Below are 21,427 nucleotides of genomic sequence, written 5' to 3'. Positions count from 1 at the left end.
ACGATTTTTAATTTACAAAATCTTTAATCGCAAGGATACTTGGTGGCATACACTTCTAAGCTACAACAGACAGATGAACTATAAGCACAATATTTATTTAGAACATCAGGGTTAATGATTTATTTAGGTTAATTTAGGCTTAGTGGAACCTTCAAATAACTGTAGACAAAAAGGATGTCACCATTACATTTAGCTGTAGAGCTGCAATCATGGAAGAACAAAGACACTGAAATCAACTTTCTATTTGGTTTATTATCAGATTTTTACAGTATCTGCATAATATTTGTGAGCATTATGCATTCAACAACTTCTCAGCTTTCTCATTGAATTCTTCAAGAAGTTTCTTCATATCATCATAGCCAGCTATTTCCTGAGCCTGCTTTAATGGAAGCCACTTCATATCTTGATGTTCATCTGACAGAGTAACAGCATAATCTGGGTTTTTTAGCTTAGCTAACCAGTACACTACTACCTTTGGCTTTCCCTTTACTTCATAGTTTAATGTTTTTGTTACATCTTTGTACACCTGGAAAAAAGAATAAAATAAATGTTTTAGTAAACTGCCTCTGAATACTTCAAGTTTATCTTTACAAGAATGTAATCTTACGTTCAAATCACTTTCAGATAAACCAGCTTCCTCTTTTGTTTCTCTTAAAGCTGTTACCCAATCTGATTCACCTGGATCTACATGTCCTGTGAAAAATTTAGTTATTTATTTTATTTAAGGAAAACCAACAGTTATAAAATACAGAAAGTAGACAACAAACATAACAGTTGAAAACTAATTACAGGTTTCCACTGATAACCCTAACCCATTTCATGAAGTATAACCAACAGATATAAATCATACATAAATGTATGATAGGTATATACAGAATATACATCACGTGACGTTATGATCTATCTTAACTAACTTATTACAAGAGTTTAAAGTTAAAGTACCTTTTGGAGGAGTCCAATGATGTTCTCCATAAGAAGTTTGTAACATCAGGAACTGTACAATTTGATTCACATTCCTAAAAATAACTAAACCAGCAGCACGTTTAGCAGGCATGTTTATAACAACTAGTTCAAAGATACATTTATTTTAATTAAATTACTGACATCGATTAAAGCGAGCCGGATAACCTACGGATAACCAATATGCCAATATGTCACATCTGACAGACGATGATAATAGTAAATAAAATATATTTGTATACCTTGAGTTTTAAGTGCATTAATTACATTGTAGAATCAGAAGAAACACAGCAAAGGATATTAAATGTTAATCAATTGATGTTAATTTTTGAAAACTGTCAAATGCGTTTAGTTACGCACTATACGTACGCAATATGCTTTTATTTATATGCTCTGTTGAGCGTAGAGTATTTTTCATCAAAAGGTTTTTAATTTATTAAATTGAATTTAAATTAACTTGCTCATACATTAGAAAATCATTTTAGTAAATTTGTTTTCTTTTTTACAACTACTTACCATGAGTGACTTAAGTGAGTTTCTATGGTAACTCATTTGTGACAGTTGGTTGAAGACTAAAAAAAACGAGAATTTAAACTGCAACGGCGAATAACAACATTTTTATTTTCGAAAATTGTTTGTTTTTAGTTCAAATGGTTTCTTTAACAATATAACAGAAAGCGAGGGGTTTATGAATAATAAAATTGCTCACGATTAACTCCCAAGTCATGTTACACAAATGGAAATTCATTCTTACAAATTGGGTAAGTCAAAAGTATAATAATAATAATAATAATAATAATAATAATAATATCTTTATTTCGTACCATTAAAGCCTTAAATATATGACAATATTTGTTTACATTTATAAATGTGTAGTTACAGGTTAAAAGTGAAGTTAAAATTGAATATTTTCTGTATTTCTACCTTTCAAAGTCATTGTTACAGCGGTAGAAATTGTTTTTTCTTTATACCTGGCGCTTCCTTCTAGGGAATATCTAAACTATTACCACTATTATTACCTTTATGTTGAATTTCTGTTTATTATACATGAAATATCATTAACATTTGTAACTGCCATTTACTTTGAAAAACGCTTACTCTCACCGTTATTTACTTTTTCTTTACAATTAGGATATGAGAAAAGGAAACCCAAGACATTATTTATAGCATAGTTACTGTTGTTTACTACCTTGTCTTGAAAATTAGGATACTGGCTGGTACCATGAATTTGTTATAAAGATTAGAACTGATAAATTACCTAGTCAATTCATATGTAAACTTTATGTGAATAACGTTTTTCTATAAATGTAAGGGACTAATAATTCGAAAATTGTGAATGGATTAAATACTCTAATTTCTGATCTATTTATACAATTACAGATAAACTGCTACTTCAACAACTCAAAGACAGAAGAATGTATCTCAATAGATACCCTTCTCACAATAATATCCCATTTACACAAAAAAAGTTTGGACGAATCCAAATCTTCGATTTTAGAAGCACAAACAGTTGAAGAGTTCATTCTAGAGAAGTATCCGGAATTCAAATTTGAGGATGGAACTGTTGAACCGACCAATGAGGAGGAAGTTTACATTGTTGCGTCGTTGCTGTTGTTTTTTGTGTGTGTGAACTCTAAGGATGTGGATATAAAACACGCAATGTGCAGCAAACTGAGCCCCGAAGACCAGGAGACCATTATGAAGTTTAGCAAATGTTTGATGGAGTGCTCTCCTGTCACATGCAGGGATGTCTTGGCAGCTATCATAGGTAAGAATATAAAATAAAAATAACTAATATAATTATAGGTATAAACTTATTAAATTATTTTTTTATGAAAATATTATATTTTGCTAATATTGTATGCCTCCCTTACACTTACAATACTGGCAAAAAAACATCCTTATGTTAGCTAGAAGATATCAGATATATGGCCAAATTATGTGATGAGGATAAAAACCAGTGGTGAAAGATTTTTGAAGGATTTTTGAGGTGAAAGCTATCTCAGATTTTGCTGAACTTAAAAATCTTTTATTTATTCTGAAACATTACCAACTTTTATTTCATCACACACAAACATTCCAGGAACATAATTATAAAATAATATTAGTAAAACCTAAAGTATATATTTAAAAGATTCAAACTAAATAAAAAATAATATATATAAATTAAGAATTAACATCATTATTTTATTTTTTTATATTATTTTTTTATTATTTTTTAATTATAACAGTTATAAGAAATTAAAAAATGATCTAAAAATAACAATAAAAACAATACCAGCTTATTTTAAATAGAAGACCTAAAATAATAAAAAAATAATAATTAAATAATAATTTTATTTAATTTCATTATATAACTATATTAGCATTTACAAAAGTGACCTCATTGTGTGCACAAATATTACAACTGCTACCTTTTTTTATAAAACAGCTGTTACCCCTAACACCAGGTGCAAACTTATGCACATTATGAAAGACTTGAAAGGTCACTGCACTACATACAAACTTGAACTTTATTGTATGGCTACAAAAGAGCATTGTACTGTAGTAGACATTTGTTTGGTTCAGAGCAAGCCACCAGTACTGTTGTAATGATTTGACTACTTTGAACTGAGCTGTAATAACATAGTTTAAAATGACAAATCAGCTATATCTCAGGATGCAATAATATAGTGTATCATTTTCTCAAATACACACCATCCCCCATTACATTACGGAGAGTGGAAAGCTGGTCTGAAGGACTGATATACGATCGCGACGACCCGATTATTCTAGCCATAGGGGCGGCCAATCAGCTCGCGACACCAAACACTTCAGAACCCCGATTCCGACCCCGCCGGCGTGGTCGACGATTTCCCTCATTCAGCGCTTATCGCTCTCGACTCACTAGGGTCGATTAATTCTTTCAAATATTCTTCCTCTCAGACAACGCCCTGAGCCGAGGTTCGCGCCGACTGGGCACCCTCAGGCTTGTCTTAAATGTTGTACCGGGTGAGAGCCCTCAGCGCTCCCCATTTGCCCGGCTAAGTAGTTATTGGCATCTGCGGCAAATCTACAATAACTCACGTCAAAAAAAAGGATAGCTGGTCTTTATAATAAATAATGTGTTGTAGAGGCTTGCGGGGAAGATATAGCAGCGGGCTCACACGCGACCGTGGGCGTGACGGAGACACCGCCGGCGCTGCGCTCGCTGCACGGCGAGCTGCGGCGCCTGCAGGCCGCGCTCGATGCCGAGCGCTTCGATCGCAACTATCTGCAGGAGGAGCTTGCGCGGACCAACCGCGCCATGGAGAAACTTGGTCAGTATTACGTCCGCTTTACGAATTGCTGTAATAACTTCTGGCGTGGATGTGATGATATTGGTGAAGAATTTCTTTAGGAACTAATACAAAGAAAGAAAACCGATTCCTCTTGGGAAGCCGAATCCAGAGCATACTGCTGCTGCTCCACTAATTAGTGGAGCACAGAACTGAGGCACCTTACAAAAAAAGTGCATTTCTTAAGCCCTACCAAGAATTGAGAATAAAAAGTCAAACAGTAAAGCAAATAGTCTATATACATATATGTCCCACTTATGGGCACAGGCCTCCCCTCAATCAACCGGCGGGGTTATGCTCCATACCCCCCCAAACAAATTACCCTGTATTTTTTCCCATTTAACAGTGAAAGACAAGGAACAATACAAGCAAGACATAATGGAGCTGAAGGCGCGGATCTCGCTGTGCTGCGGGCAGGAGGCGGAGGCGCACAGCGCGGACGGCGCGGGCGAGGGCGCGGCGAGGCTGCAGCGGCAGTTACACGACGCTGAGGAACGATTGGTGCATACACAGGAGATGCTGGACGACATAACCTACGAGAGGGACACTTACAAAGCTAAGGTCAGTGTATTGATGAAACAGCTTCTCACTGTTGTCATAGCGCGGACGTCGCGGGTGAGAGCGCAACGAGGCTCCACCGGCAGTTACACGACGCTGAGGAGCGACTGGTACAACCACAGGAGATGCTTGACGACGTACAGTATGAGAGGAACATTTATAAAGCTAAGGTTAGTTCATAAGGACAACTTCCTAAAACGACCAAATAGGCACGTACTGATTGAGCTAGCAGCCCCTCGAAACAGCCTCGGACATTGGCAAACTCGTCGGGTCGGGTGCACAAATGCTGCCGGCAAGACCGAGCTTGACAAACGAAGCGACATACAATCGTCTTGAATGCGTGCGGCAAAAACCGATAACGCTCAGCTCAGACCGCGGTACGCTCGAGCGCGTGCGATTGCCTCGGGCGAGCCACGTCCTGACTGACCAACTACGCGCCTAATGGTCAACTTCTAAGGTAAATTCTAGAAAGGACATTTTTCCAGAACGATAACTCAAAATTAATATCTCTTAAATCGTATATACGCTATCACGAATTTATCATACCTCAGGTGGAAGAACTAAAGCAAGAGCGCGACAAATGGTTAACGGTGAGCCAGGAGGAGACGTCTCGCGCGTGTCAGTTAGCTGAAGAATTAGAAGTGGAGCGACGCCGAGCGATGGCGTTACATGAGCTGGTGGCAGAGTTACGACAGCACAGGAAGAACAACGGGCTTGATACCAGTCAGTTCGAGTGCGATGACCCCGACGCTAGTCTGCACTCCCTCCACAATGCCTGTGAGTCATAGATGCTTTTTTGTTTATTTTAAAAAACTAATATTTATTGGAAGGTATGGGAAATGACAAAAAGAAAGGGACGTGTGTAACTCTAACGTGCAAGCCTGAAGTCTTGAAGAAGTTTCAAACTAAAACAATATAATGTATTATCAGTATTATAATAAAGCTTATTGAGATTTATCATAGTTCTCAATCCGTTTCTTGTACTTATTGTATTCAATGTATTCCTTTATTTATTATAGCGGTTTGCAGCGAAGCTTGCGCCAATGTAATTGAAGTTCAACTAAGTGAAGAAAGAGCAAAGATTGTAGTACTAAAACAACAAATTGACAGTTTACAGGTAAGTCTTGTTGACCTTAAGTAACAATATATTCTTCAATATATTCTTCAATAACATTCCATTTTGTTTTATCCAAAATATATTCGTTTTCAGGATCAATTCAAAGAATTAAGCCAGAAAGCAGAAAACGAAAAGATGTCCCTTGAAGGTATCATATCTGAAAAGGACAATGATATTTTCAACCTAAAACATCGTATCAATGAAGAAATTGAGGAGAAAAACAATATGAAAGCCCAATATGACGATGACATCAGCAAACTCAACAACGAGATGAATGAATTGGAACAACGATTGAAAGAAAACACAGAGAACTCAAGAGCTTCTATTGAACAGAAGATGCAAGAAATACAAACACTACAGGAAGAGAAGTTATCCTTGCTCCAAAGTCTGTCCGATGAGACAACCAAGCTTGAAACCATTATCAAAAACTTAAAAACCGACATTGAAACTGAGAAGAACATGAAATCTAAAATGAAAGAAGATTATGACAACCAGTTAATGAAGCTAAACGAAAAAGTACTCAATAGGAATAATGAACTTGTCGAACTACAAAATAAAATTTTCGAGAATGGTGACGTGATCGAGAAATTACAAATGAGCCTTAAGAAGGAAAAGGAAATAAATTCCGAACTTTCTAATAAATGCAATAATGACATCGCGCAACTGAACGAAGAGAAGACAACACTCGAACGTAATTTACACCAGAAAACTGAGGAAGCTAAAGAACTGCAGAAGCGTTTGCTACAGAATGTGGCTGTTTTCGCGGAATTCAACAAAGAAATAGACGATTTGAAGGCAGCTAACGAAGACTTAGTTGAGAATTATAGGATATTGGAAGATGCGAAAAAGTCATTGTTGGCTGAGATCCGGCAAAGAGATGACGACGTCGAGGGAATAAGAAAAGAAATAGAAAATATTACTAATATTTTCAGTGAGGAGAAAGATAAATTCGTACGGAACGTAGAGGAGAGAAACACAACCATAAATGCACTGCAAATCCAATTGCACGATGAGATTCAGTATAAGATCAGATTAGAAAGTGAATTACAACACTTAATGCAGGCTAAAACATTGTTGTCCGAAGAACTTGCAGATCTGAGCAAGTCCCTGAATGTTTGCAAGGCGGAAATTCAGGATAAGGATCGTACAATCTACGCGTTAGACTTGTACTTGAAGGAAGAAAAGCACATCAACAAAAATCTGAAGGCCGAAAATGAAAAATTGAATGAGGACTTGAATAAACTTAGTACTGCAATTTCCGCGAAAAGCAGCGAGATGAATATGTTGGAGGAAAAACTTGAGAATGATTCAGTTCGCTTTGAAGATGAATTACGCAAGAAGGAGGAGGCTCTAGAATTGACAAATGAAAAACTTCTAGTTGAAATGCAAGAGAAGGAAGTGTTACAGGGTTTATTGATAACAATAAACGAAGAAAAAGATCTTGCGTATTCAGAGTCGATGGAGAGACGTAGGGAACTAGAAGATTTGCAAGTGGCATATACTAATTTGAGTCAAGAGATGGAACAAAATGTCATAAGTATGTTAATTTTTGTTACTTTCGATAAAACTTTAACTAGAAATATAACAACGCTGTCATGTTTGTAAACCTTGTATCTGGTAATATTGTACAAATAGTTAGCAACAAAACGGCAAGTTTTTGTATTTCTGGTGTTGATTTGATTAGTATTTAGTAGTTTCCGAAGTTTTTGGATAAAAGTGAAGTGTGGTTTAAAACCCTTGACATTGTGTTTCATAATTACATTATTTCATTTTATTCCAGTAATCGAATCATTGGGAAATAAGATTGAAAGAGAAACTAAAAAATATTTACAGCTTGAAATAGATTTTGATAAACAGACGTCTAATATGATGGCTAAACTTAACGATACTGAGAAGAAGCTCAAAGAAGTTAGCGCAAAATCTAAAGTTATAGTTGAAGACAAAAGGTTACAAATAGAAACGCTTAAAATTGAATTTGCAAACCTGAATAAAACAATAGAAGCTGAACGTGAAAACATGTCAGTAGTAGAAAATGAACGCGAGGCGTTAAAACAGAAGTTAGATGAAGAATTGTGTTACAAAAACAAGATTGAAAAAGAATATCAAAATCAATGTGCAATGGTGGAAAACCTTACGTCTCAGTTTACTGGAGAAATTGCCTTGAAATCTGATGAAATAATCGCATTGAAAGATGAAGTAGAGAAGTTATTAAAAACAGTAGAAATAAAAACTGAAGGTAAGCTTGGTAAAAGATGCGTAATGTTTTAATTGCTTTTATCAGAGTTAGAAACGTTTGGATGTTTATAGTTTTATTTATTTTATATTTTTTTAACAGAACTCAAAAATATGGAAGCGAAATTGGTTCAGGACACAGACGCTTCAAGGGAGCTAGCCTACCTGAAGGGTCAGGAGATCAAAAAGTTACTGCAAAAGATTGAGGAACTAGAAGCGTTCAATGATGAGTTGGAACAAGAATTGAAGAAAGAAGTCGCAAGTAAGATACAAGCAATAGATGCGTTGCAGAGAGAAAATGAACAGTTACATTTCACCATTGAGGAAGATAATAGCAATCATGAAATTATGATAAAAGAAAGAGATAACATCATCGAATGTTTGGAAGAGCGTGTTAGAGTTATCACTGTTCAACTAGAGTCCCTTCGTAAAGATTACGAAACTAGTACTCTGACATGGGAGAAGACTAAGGTTGACATGCGAGAGGAGCTAGACGACAAAGACAATGAAATCGAAAAATTAAAGGAAGATATTTGTTTATTGCGAAACGAATTAGATCAAAACGTCTTCAACGCTGAGAAAGTTGAAAGTGACCTAAAGCGGCAGGTAGAAGAAATCATAAGACAGAACAGTGATGCTGATTCTAAAAAGAAGGATCAGATCAAGAAATATATTGAGGAGATTAACCAATATGAAATAAGAGTCATTAATCTTGAAAGAGATGATGAAGCTTTAAGAGTTGAGTTGAAAAATGAAAAGGCAGCCAAGGAGATACTTGAAAATGAAAAAGCAGGTCTTCTTAAACGAAATGAGAGTTTAATCAGAGAATTATACCAAGAACAATCGTTATCGCTGGAACTTAAGGCTGAAAAGAATGCTCTGCTACAAGAGAAATCGATGTTGACTGAAGAATTACTGGGAGAAAAATCTGCAAGACAAATATTAGATGAAAAACAACAAGCTATTTTATCAGAGAAGCAAGTTCTGGAGCAGCAATTATTTGAAGAAACAACAATAAAGAACATGTTAGTTGAAGAAAAGGACAATCTTACTGCACAACTTGTAGAGGAAAGAAATATTAAGCAACAGTTGGAGCATGGGGAGATAGGTTTGCAAGAAGTGACGGAAACGTTACAACACAGATTAAATGAAGAGTTGAGGCTCAGAAGTAACCTCGAAGAAGAAAGAGATTACCTCATACGGGAGAAAAATGACTCCATTGAGACGTTGGCTCAGTTGAATCAGCAAATAGCTATGGAGACTGCTGCTAAAGATCTTTTACAGGAAGAGGTAAACAGACTAACCGATAGTTTGAAAGAAGAAATCTTATCGAAGGAACAGGTGTGCAAAGAGAAACAAACTCTTTTTGATGAGTATAGTTGTTTAAAGAAAGAGATTGCAGACCTTAAACTTATTGAAGAAACCCTTACACGTGAAAAGGAACAATTGAATAAAGAAAAACAGCTTCTTCAGGATGAAAGTAGTTCTTTAAAAGATACTATTAGCGAACTGAATTCAAATAATGAAAGTCTATTACGTGATAAAGACTTATTGTCTGAACAAAATCATAACTTGCAAAGTGACATTGAGAGCCTTAGAAACAGTATTGTTGAGCTTCAAACGATCCACGATAACATGTCTGAAGACAAACAAAGTATATTTGATGAAAACAGTTCCCTTAAAATCAACTTTGCACAATTGCTTGAAGAAAAACAGAAAATGTTTGATGAAAACAATACTCTGAAAAATGATATTGTCAAACTTAAAGTGATCCAAGATACCCTTACTCACGAAAACGAGCATTTCTGTGAAGAAAAACAGTCTCTTTGTAATGAAAACACTAATTTAAAAAATGGTATTGAAGAACTTAAGGCTGTTCAAGCAACTCTAACAAGCAACAACGAACAAATAAACGAAGAAAAACAAAAGTTATATGATGAAAATAGTTCCCTGAAAGACGCCTTATCAGAACTGAAGATATTGCATGAAAATATCACCATAGTAAAAGAAGAATTAGACAAAGAAAATCAGAGTGTGATTAATGAAAATAGTTCTCTGAAAAATAACATTACGGAATTGAATACGATTAAAGAGATGCTTATACATGATAAAGAAGTACTTGGTGTTGAAAAAGAGACATTAATGCAAAATTTGAGTGTAGAGAAAGCTGCTCGCGATGAATTGGAGAGTGAGAAGAGCTCAGTGTCTGACACTCTTAAAGAGCTCCAAGAAAAGTTTGAAATTGACATGAAAGTGAAAGAGGAACAACTATCAACAGTATCGTCTGAACTCCAACAAGTGAAACTAGATGTGAAAAGTATGTTTTTATTCTTTATCCCATAGCAGATTTTTATATTACTTAAATTATAAGTTTATGCTTAGTTAATTATTCTAATCTTCATTTCAGAACATGAAGACAAACATTTAAATATAGTGTCAGTCGTAGAAAGTGGTTTTGGGAAGCTTTTGCAGAATATTAAGGGAGAGAAGATTGATAATGATGTGTTGCAGAAATTGATTACTGTTGAGAATGAAGAAGGCATGTCTATAGAGGAGAAATGCCATCTTCTTATCAACGTAGCGGATACACTAAGAACAGAATTGTCGGTTAGACAAAACCTGGCGATGGCGTTAGAACATGAGAGCACAGCAGTAGATGAGTTGAAGGATATTATTAAACAGAAAGAGATGCAAGTGTTCGACCTTCAAACAGAGGTAAAACGATTGCAACAGGTTGTCTATGAGAACCAAGTTGGTATGTATTGTTTTTATTATTCATCTACTTTAAGTATGTGGAGAGTACTTTTAGTTAGTCTTTCTTTCTTATCCTGGTTTCGTACTTACAAATTAACACTTATACATTATTTTATGTCGTTGAAATATTTGAGATTTGTAACATAACATCAGCTCACGATTCTCAATTTGTTTAGTCAGAAATACATCTATCGCAAGATGAACTAAGCATCACCGAGCTTTGTGTTAGACCAACGTGGTAGGTCGTGAGCCGTATTGCCGTCTATAATGGGCGAGCGAGAAATTCATAACTCATTAGTGTAAGTCCGGTACCGGGAATCGAAACGTCGCTCCTTGTATAAGAAGCAAGCTAAAAGCACAAAAAGCTCTGTCACTGTGGTCCTGTGTGTTACCGACAGTAAATTGAGATTTATAAAAGCCAAATATTCAATGTATCTAAAAGGTAAATAGGAATACTAAACTACACAAAAATCTAATACCTTTATGTTTTTAGAACTGTCAAAACAAACGGAAATCTATAACACGACAATGGACGCTAAAGTGAAAAATATCCAGACGTTACAACAAGAGAACAAATCTTTGAACAACGAATTAAATGATGTGAAAGTGCAGCTCGAAGTAAAAGTCCATTCTTTGAAGGAGAAGCTGATTGACAATGAGAATTTGACGGACAAATTGAAGAAGACTTACGAGTGTCAGATCGAAAACTTAAACGTAATGATAACTAAATTGACAAGTTACTTGAAAGAGAAAACAGCTGAATTAGAGTCTTTAAGAAAGGAGAAAGATAAATTGCAACAAGTTATTGATGAGAACAATAGAGGTAAGATATAATACAACTCATTGGTTTGTTGTTTATCAAGATAAATTGGTTCAGTTATTTTTAATAATTATTATTCATCATCACTAATTTAAGAGCCACGCTCTTGTCGGTGTAGCATTCTCCATGCTACTTTTTAGGGACAAATAAGGCAGTGGTTTCCCTCTTGCCTACCGCCCAATAATAATTAAATTAATATTTATTATTATGTTATGGATAATATATCTATTTATACTTTCAGTTGTAACATCCCTAGAAGAAGAAGTGAAAATTCAGAAGCAGAATCAAGAGAAGCTTATAAGCGATTTTGAATCCGAGCGACAAGTAATTAAAAACATGGTGACTGTCACTGAATCTATCATGGAGGATCAGAAAGTAAGCCTCACCAAAGTAATAAGCGACCATGAGAAAACCATAGAAACATTACAAACAGAGAAAAAAGCTTTAGAAGAACTAATTGAAGCTACTAATAAGAAAGCCGACGAACTTGTACAAGAGAAGCAAGTCGCCTTCGAAACAGTATTCAAAGAACTAACCGAAATAAGAAAAGAAAAAGAGACCATCGAAAAAGAAATGACTATAAACAAAGAGTTTTTGAACAAAGAGATTGCAATGCTCAAAGAAGAATTGACGTCTATATCAAGTAAAACAGAGTCGTTAGACGTGCAAAATAAGGTAATTATGAAAGAAAAGAAACAGATTCAGAAAGAGCTGCAGAGAGAGGTGGAAGCTTTGAAGGAGGAAATAAAGGCAAAAGTGTTGGTTATTGAAAAGTTGGAAACACGAAATGAGGAGTTGAATAGTGTAATTGATAAGTTAAAAGATGGTACGTATATTTTGTGTTTACAATCTTTTTATTTACTGTTTTAGCAATGAATGTTAAAATTGTCATAAGGTAGCATAAAATTGTCTCGGATAGTGGCGTATGTAGTATATTATACTATGTACTAACATGTGCTTTGGCTTAAAGTTATATGAAAGGTAAGTTAGGTGGTTTGAATTTTTTCTTTACTGAGCTGGCTAGGGACCTTGGTAGAGTTTATACCTGATTATATATCGTTGTATCCTGTTATTCATCGAAAATGTTTACATTACAGACTTACTATGCCTCCAAGAGAAAGACAACGAACTGAAAATAAAAAAGGATTCCTTAGAATCTGAACTTCTGAATAGAATTGAAAAATTAACTAAAGTACTTAGCGATGACACAGCTAAGAACGACAAATTCAAATCAAAACTTCAAGAAAAGCTGCAATCGAAATCTGCTGTACAAGAAAAGGTCAAGGTTCTTACTGACGAAATCATAGACTTGGTGAATGAGAAGAATGAGTACATATCCAAATTGGATGAAGTGAGGGCCGATTGGGAATCTAGTGAGATCAAAGCAAAAGAAAAGATTGACTTGCTGAAAATGGAGAACGCTAACCTACATGAAGTTATTGAAGATAATAAAACTGGTGAGTATTGGATATTTGCTCACTTTATGAAGGTAAAAATAAATCATTTTTTAAATGCATACATATTGTATTGTTTTTTTTACAGTGATATACAACTTGGAAACGCTAGTGAAAAGGGAATTGGAGCATAACCAGAAACTCCGCGAAGACAACACCAGCGAAAAACTGAACATCGAGAACAAATGTTCTCTCTTACAGGAGTACCAGACTAAAGCAGAAAAACAGCTGCAAGACAGAGATAGAGAGATATACTCGCTGAAAGAGCAAGTCAAAACCGAAGCGAAGTTAGCGCGGGACATCGAGAATTTGAAGGAAGAACTGACTCAGAAAGACGCGATGGTAGCTAAGATAGCTCGGGATAAGGATGAAGTTATCAACACGTTGAATAAGGAACTAGTCGATGAAAAGGCGATTAGGGAACAGTATCAAAAGCAGTTAGAAGCTAAGACAGTGACTGTGTATGAACTGCGACAGAAGTTGGAAGAGGTTAAGAGTGAGGCTGAAGTGCTGGAATCTATTAAGAAAGAGAATGAAGAATTGATCAAAGCTGTTGGCCAACGAGAGACATGTAAGTATCAGTTGAATTTGTCAAATCTTCTTTCACATCGAAGCAATTCATCTAAAAAAGCGATATTGCTATTTGAGATTTCTTTCCATTGTGCACTTACGTTTACATTACATTTTCTTTTACATTTCTTGTTGAATTGCTTCGATGTGGCCTTTTTAACCCCCCAAGTGTCATATTGGACAATGTTACATCTCTTGAATAAACTTTGTGACTCACGCTTGTTATTTATAATAAATATTACTTGATGAACGTCAAGAAAAGATCAGTTTCTATCTGGTTAGCACTGGGAATATGCTGTCTTCTATAATGTAAATTTTTATAAGTTATTAAATGAGTAGGCACGAACTGGTAAAAATAATTTCACGTAGGACTTAAATAGATGATTTCAAATTACGTACACGTCGTTAGTGTTGTAACTACAAATTAAAAGAGTTTCTATTTGATGAAATATTGGTCCCGATTCCTGCAGACACCTCCTAAATTTATTTTAAGTTATACATGTCGTTTTCTTATCCGCTGAAAAGGAAAGGGACGGATAATTGACAGCTGTTAATTTTAAAATGAATGAATAACCTGGGCAAATCAAATAGATATTTCACTGGTATGCAACTCGTTTGAAGTGTGCTCCATAATTTTTATGCCTGTCGATTACCCGTCCCTTTCCTTTTCGGCGGATAAGAAAATGACAGGTATAACTTAAAATAAAATTTGTTGGTGTGTACCGGAATCAGCATCAGTGATTCTAAAAATATTTGTTGGTATTTAAAATATTGTGACAAGGCCTAGAGACGGTTCTTTAATTTAATTTTTGTTCGCAGTTGCCGCGATCCAAGAAAGGTTATCAAGCCACAAACTCTCGAGCCAAACCGAGAAGGACCTGCGAGACCGGCACCAGGTTAGCACCCCCACCTCAGATCTCACTCACTCCTCCATGGAGAGCTTCAAAACCATCACTGACTTAGAAAAGATCATTCATGACAAGAACCGCACCATTACCGCTCTACAGAGCGACATCACCTACCTGAAATCACTAATGGCAGACTCCGAAAACAAACTGTTGGATGTGACCAAAGAACTTGAAATAACAAAGGAGAATTGCGAGCAACTCTCGTGCCAACTGAAGAAGATCGTCCATCAAAAGAACGAAGAGATCGCGGATTTGAAAAAACAAGTCTCAAAGATGAGTGTCACCGAAAACCGAGCTAGTCAAATCATTAAAGTCTCGGCGAAGTACCAGGCAATCATACTGAAGAGGATTGCCGAAATTAAGTCCAATACGATACTGAAAGAATTGACCAACTTCGGCAACACAGCCAATTCTGATAGCGAGCTAAAACGGAGCTTGAACACCGGCGCCATCACTATGGAGGATTTGGAAAACTTTTTGGAAACCACGGACAGACATCTGAAGCGATGCTCCGAAAAACAAGTGCTGCTGCAGAAAGAGAGAGATCGATTGATTGAAGTGAACAGGATTAACGAATCCGAAATTATAAATTTGAAGAAGTTTTTGACTGAGCTGTCAGTTAGTTTCAAGACTTTCAGTTCAATTAAGGATTTGTATTCGCAAAAGCTGAGCAGGGTGGTGTCCGTGCAAAGGACGGTGAGACGCGAGATATTGGGGCTCGAGGGCCACGTGACGGACGCCATGATGTGCAAGTTGGAGCGCGGATACGCAGCTGTCATGCAGGACTTGTCTGAATGTTCCATGAACCTGGAGAGATGGGTGGAGCGGTGCATTGCGAGGACGATTTCGGCTGAGAAGATAAAACAGGCCTTCATAAATGAGACCGAGCGAGCGTCCATGGCTCCCTCGAGTTACCAGAACGCTAGCCTCGAGGTGCAGCTGGATGAGCTTGAGAACTCGTTCCAGAAGCTTCTAGAAGAAGTGGTGCGAGCTCAGAAGGGCGAGGGCGCGCGCGAGCCGCAGGCCGTGACCGTGATGGAGGTTCGCGCCGAGTACGAGGACAAACTCAACCGAATGAAGGCTAAAATGGTCAGTATTGCACCCATACTGTTATTGATATTACTCTATCAAATCGTGTGGTGGTTCTATTTAAAAATGGATCATTGAGTGGTGTGGCTTTAATTTATTTGCATTGTTTTCTGTTATGACTTGTAAAGTCACTTATTTATACAATAAAACTGTTTAGCGGACATTTTTGTTTTATTTTTTATATGCTTTAGCCATTTTAGTGTTCGTTAAAACATGGAGAGGTACCTATAGTTTGCGTAGAGTAGTTTGCTTTCCGACCTTCTAAAAGGTAATACAACTTTCTTAGCTTGCATGTTTTGGGCGTTTATCTCGCATGCATTGTGTATATCGTAAACATCTATGTACATTTTTGGAAACTTTTTCAGAAACAACTGTACCAGGAGCAGATTCAAGTGTTTAAAGACAAGCAAAGGGAAGAGATAGCGACGTTGGAGCGTGAGCTGCAGAAGACACGGGACCGGCTGGCGGAGTCGAGCCGCGCTTATGAGGAGCATATAAAAGCGTTGACGACTGAGTTGTGGAGCGTCGGCGAGAAGTTCCTTATGAAGAAGGACGAAGCTGAGTGGCTGAGGAAGAAGCAGCGGTCAGGCTCGCTCATGTCGTTGCAGCATGTACATTCGGTAAACTATTGGTTCGGTATACTATATCCATACACTCCTGGAGAGCGGAGGTTGACATGCCGCCGCGCACTTAGCGCTCATCGCGTACCACGCTGCTTCAAGCGCCGCCATCGCCATATTTAACGTCTGATAAGCATATTTATACAAAGAGTATGTTAGCGTCGATGCGAATCGATCTTAATACATTTCGTTATTGCTTACTTTCAAAAGTCCAGATTCCCCTTTTTCCCCCTGCCCTAAAGACAAATTTTAGATTGATATCTTGATTCAGAATATACTAGAATAAATATACCAGTTGGTTGAAGTTTAATTTATTTTCCAGGACTAGCATTATAAGGAGTTTGTGATTACCAACAGCATGCTATATCCTTTCATGACAAGGTCGACATATTGTCGTTTATATGAGAGTCTATAGAGAGTAAACTTAGAGTTTACCACGTATGTAGCCAAGAACAAATAGCGAGACGAGACATTGTTGCGAGAGTGTTAATTAGTGACAAGTTTTCGTCAGGCGTTTCAGAATTGGATTGCAGTCGCATACATTCATCCTTTTCTATTTTGATAAATCGGTATCATTCTTCTTGATAATCATACCTTCTTCTTATCGTGTGGGTTGTGAGGTGGAATACCAACCTCATCAACCCTAGTGCCAGGGTTGCTATTGAGCCGCCAAAGGCCCCTGACATGGCTCATGTAACGACTACATATTTACTTCAGTAAGTAGTAACCGGGACCAACGGCTTAACGTGCCTTCATCTTACTTTCGGACAATCAGGTGACCAAACTAGGGATCACAAAGCGATTTTTGTGATATGTCCCCACCGGGATTCGTACCCGGGACCTCCGGATCATGAGCCCGACGCTCAACCACTAGACCACGGAGGCCGTGATAATCATACCAATGGCAAGTGACCTATTTTGTGTCATGTTAAAAATAAATAAATAGTAATAACTTGTAACTTCACAGGCCGGTTTAGTTCCGAACCACGAAGAGCCTCCGTCGCGTCCATCAGATACTCACTCGCTTCGCTCCCTACCCGTGCATACTGGCAACGCTCGCGAGAAACGCGGTAAGTATTATAAAACATACATATAACATAAACAGCCTATATACGTCCCACTCTTGGGCACAGGCCTCCCCTCAACCGAAGGGGTCAATTTTAAGCACAAATCTAAAACAACCGTCTTGAACATTGGCCAATAACCCGACAGAATTAAGTTAACAGCACACGTCAAACGGTTTGCATACCAGCGAGATACCTTTTTGGTTATTCATTAATTTACTCATTCCTACTAAAATTAAAAGCATTAAAAAATCATCCGTCCCTTTCCTTTTCGGCGGGTAAGAAAATGACAGGTATAACTTAAAGTAAAATTAGGAGGTGCTTGCAGGATTCGGGGCCACTAACTATGTATGTAGTTTCATGTGTATTTATGTTATTTTCCAGAAGGGCGCGGCTTGCACATGTCAGACGAGGAGGGCGAGGTGTTCGACAACCGCTGTCTGAAGGAGCTGGCGACGCCGCGTCGGGAATCCAACGCGGGACAGCGGCTGTCGGAGCTGCGCTGGAGGAACTCGTTCTGCCCGCCACACCTCAAGAGCTCCTACCCGGCGGAGACGCAGTTCGCACACGCATTCGATGAGGATGATATTAAGGTTAGATTACATTCATTAGTCTCATATCGTCGTCTTATAATCAAAAGCGTCCACTGTTGGGTTTAACGCCATAGTACGGAAGCGAGTGGCATCCCTGTTAAGTCGATTGAGGGGCGGTACCAACAGCCTCCCGGAACCCATTGTTGATAGGTGGGACAGTCCTATTCTAGGTTTTAGCGTCAGGCTGATCATCCGAATGTCCGAAAGTAAGATGATCCGTGCTTCGGAAGGCACGTTAAGCCGTTGGTCCTGGTTACTACTTACTGATGTAGTCGTTACAAGAGCCATGTTAGGGGCCTTTGGCGGCTCAATAGTAACCCTGTGGTGTCAAAATTGATGAGGTTGGTACTCCACCTCACAACCCACACGATAGAAAAAGGTTTTTGGGTGAAGATGCATGTGTTCTCAAGATATTTTACGAGGAGGATGCTGTTGTAAATAATAACAACTTGGCAGTTCCAATGTGTGTGTAGGATAGGTACTAACATAGTTTATGTTCACGTTGTTACTATCAAATATGGATTTAGGTCTGAAATAAATAATAATTCATTCATTCATTCAAAAACCACGTAATCGTCTTTCTGAAAATTGACATTCGTACGTTATTTTTGTTAACAAAATGTCGCAACAGACAAGCTAGGTACAAACCAGGTAAAAAATTGTGGTGTCGTACGACACAGATATATATACATTTGCAACATTAAAATATACACACATAACACGTAAAATATACACAATATACACACATAATACGGTTCCCCTTTCCTAATGTACCAATTTTTATTAGCTTTCTACCTTGAAATTTAAGGAAATGAATTTAGGGAAATGGGGGGTTAGAAAGAGACAAAAATAGCATATGATGTCTCTCTCCATCACTTCAACTATATCCACTTAAAAATCACGTCGATTCGTCGCTCCGTTTTGCCCTGAAAGACGGACAAACAGACAGACAGACTTTCGCATTTATATAATATGGATGCGTGTTGTACAGAATGCGGGAGCGGTGAGTATAGGTCGAGCCAGTACCCTGCAGAGGAAGGAAGTCGGCATTACGGCCTACAAGAAGCCTGGCCCACCCACGCCCAGCAAGCAAGCTGGTCGGCTCTCAGCCACGGTATGTTACATTTGCTTTTTTAAGATTTAATTGAGTCACCAACAGTTACTACATCGTCACAATGGCACACAACTCATTTAACTTAATTAGGGTAGTATCCTGTAATAATACGTTTTTCTATGACGTTCCATAGTAATTTCGTGTTTTGACATTTAGTAAAAAGTAACTGATATGACTAGTTGGAGACCAGTCTATTTAATATAAATGTGGTGTGATATTATTCTTATTTATATTTTTTATACATAGGGTTTCCTCACAATGTTTTTCTTCAATGTCAAGTATGTAATATCAATTAGATTTATGATCCGGAAAGAAGTGGAAAAGAAATCTTTTTCTTTATTATTATTATTGTGAAATCACTTTGTGAGACTGTTTGTTTGACTAGGACATTGCAGGCTGAATCACTTGTGGATTCCGTGCTTGGGAAGGCACGTTAAGCCGTGGGTCCCGGCTATTAGCCGTAAAACACCTCCACCAACCAGCATTGGAGCAGCGTGGTGGAATATGATCCATACCCTCTCCGGTTGATTGAGGGGAGACCTGTGCCCAGCAGTGGGACGTATGTAGGCTGTTTATGTTGTTATGTATGCACTCCTGTCGTATGGCAGCATGTTGTATAAATACGGTACTCGTTTACGGAGTGTTCTATCATCGAAGTAAGTTATGTTGTTATTGGTATCAGGACTCGGAGTTGCGGGAATCCCTCCGCGTGGAGGTGGAGCCGGCCGCGGCGCGTAAGACCAGCACTCCCTCGCGCCTGCGCTCTCTCTTCCGCTCCGGACGTAGCGACGCTGTTGATGTAAGTGCTATTAGATAGAACAGAACCGATCGGCCTAATCACTATGCTAATGAACGTCACAATACTGACTCCTGTACTTTAACAGATGTTTGAAGCTATTGTAAAACATTATTGTAATATAAATTATAAATGTACTGAATTAATTCTCCTGTTTAATAGTACGAATGACTAGAACGTACAGTTTACTAGGTACCATCACATCACTAATTTAAGAGCCACTCTTGTTGGTGTAGCATGATTGCTACTTTTTACCATAAGCCATAAAGTCCATAAACGATTATATCTTAATACAGATTAACTTTTATAATGACTTCCATGCGTAGCGGGTGTTAGTTTTCAGTCACACCATTCGATCGAAAGTCGATATGATCGAATAGTCGAGTGATTTAAGCGATATGGTAACGACTGATAATCGTCGTTGACTGTTCCATCGACGTCGATCAATAGAGATTTGTATGGTAACAACTGACGATCGACGTCGATCGATAGCGATGTACTCTGTGCTTAGTAGCGGTGTGCAGTTGTTATTGTCTTCTACCTATACTTATTTGTTTTCTTTTTTGCAGGGAACCCCTCGCAGAAGATTGAGTAACATTTTTAGAAAGAAGTAATTACTGGAAGTATTGTTGACTTTATATGCAATTGTGGATGGAAATTAAAATTATTAATTTATTTTTTACTCCTCATTTTTTTGTTGTTTTATTATATTTCTCGTAACTAACAAACCGCATTTTATTTTACGTAGGAATAAAAGAAGGCCTAAGTATTAGGGCGTGTACTTGCATTCTTATTTACATAAAACTTTATTTACAGCTCTACATACATACATACATAAACTCACGCCCGTAATCCCTAATGGGGTGGGCAGAGCCACAAGTAATCAAAGACAACTTGCAGCCACTGTTGATACGATGTCGTAAGCTGGATATGATGAACCTTATGGTGATAAGGGATCAGCCTATCGCCCATAACATTCGTCCATCATGTTAGAGGACACAATCCCTCTGTCGGTTTTTACGACATGCCCGGGAAGACAAGCAGCTGAACGTTTTCTATGTTTTTTATTTGCTCCCAGAACAGCATAGAAGCGCTCTAATACAGCTCAGCGGATTACAGCTCTAATCCTTCGCTTACGACTAGTGTCAGGTAGAGATAGAGATAGTTTTACAACTGTCAGACTAAATTGTTATTCCCAATTTGCCACCGTGTGGATTGCCCCCAGGTGGCAATCGGGAATAGAATTTGCACCAATTCCCAGTTACCACCTGGCGGTGACTGGGAACCTATTGCCCCCCATCCAAGTCGTTGTTTGCGGCGTGGATCGCCAACTCCACCTCACCTCATCGCTCTGTATATTTCCGGACCCATCGAGTCCAGAAATGATCCGCCAAACGCAAACCCTTTTTCCATTTTACCCGACGGAAAAGGCCAGGTGGCAACTGGGAATTGGTGCAAATT

The 21,427-nt window shown here is 37.8% G+C and overlaps 2 protein-coding genes across 4 annotated transcripts; one reads left to right on the top strand and one right to left on the bottom strand.

Moving 5' to 3' along the window:
* Positions 1-232: 232 nt before the first annotated feature.
* Positions 233-1,287, bottom strand: LOC126374475 (bis(5'-nucleosyl)-tetraphosphatase [asymmetrical]). 2 transcript variants are annotated; one of them, XM_050021136.1, is made up of 4 exons: positions 1,203-1,287; positions 943-1,026; positions 608-693; positions 233-526 (listed from the first exon to the last, which is right to left on the bottom strand). In XM_050021136.1, the coding sequence occupies exons 2-4, from the start codon at positions 986-988 to the stop codon at positions 293-295; spliced, it is 366 nt and encodes a 121-aa protein (XP_049877093.1). In that variant the 5' UTR covers positions 989-1,026; positions 1,203-1,287; the 3' UTR covers positions 233-292. The 2 variants fall into 2 exon arrangements, with proteins under 2 accessions (XP_049877093.1, XP_049877092.1); XM_050021135.1 differs by lacking the exon at positions 1,203-1,287 and having other exon boundaries at positions 943-1,196.
* Positions 1,288-1,511: 224 nt separating this feature from the next.
* Positions 1,512-20,655, top strand: LOC126374283 (cytadherence high molecular weight protein 2-like). 2 transcript variants are annotated; one of them, XM_050020806.1, is made up of 21 exons: positions 1,512-1,721; positions 2,341-2,728; positions 4,074-4,259; positions 4,624-4,838; positions 5,387-5,612; positions 5,855-5,952; positions 6,046-7,489; positions 7,733-8,188; positions 8,288-10,501; positions 10,592-10,939; positions 11,432-11,761; positions 12,000-12,584; positions 12,856-13,215; positions 13,301-13,783; positions 14,602-15,779; positions 16,145-16,399; positions 17,367-17,469; positions 17,851-18,056; positions 19,048-19,170; positions 19,853-19,969; positions 20,536-20,655. In XM_050020806.1, the coding sequence occupies exons 1-21, from the start codon at positions 1,686-1,688 to the stop codon at positions 20,578-20,580; spliced, it is 9,396 nt and encodes a 3,131-aa protein (XP_049876763.1). In that variant the 5' UTR covers positions 1,512-1,685; the 3' UTR covers positions 20,581-20,655. The 2 variants fall into 2 exon arrangements, with proteins under 2 accessions (XP_049876763.1, XP_049876762.1); XM_050020805.1 differs by having other exon boundaries at positions 1,513-1,721; positions 17,848-18,056.
* The last annotated feature ends 772 nt before the right edge of the window (positions 20,656-21,427 follow it).

The sequence above is a fragment of the Pectinophora gossypiella genome, chromosome 17, assembly GCF_024362695.1.
Source record: "Pectinophora gossypiella chromosome 17, ilPecGoss1.1, whole genome shotgun sequence".
Lineage (NCBI taxonomy): Eukaryota > Metazoa > Arthropoda > Insecta > Lepidoptera > Gelechiidae > Pectinophora > Pectinophora gossypiella.
This window is presented reverse-complemented; position numbering and strand designations above follow the sequence as displayed.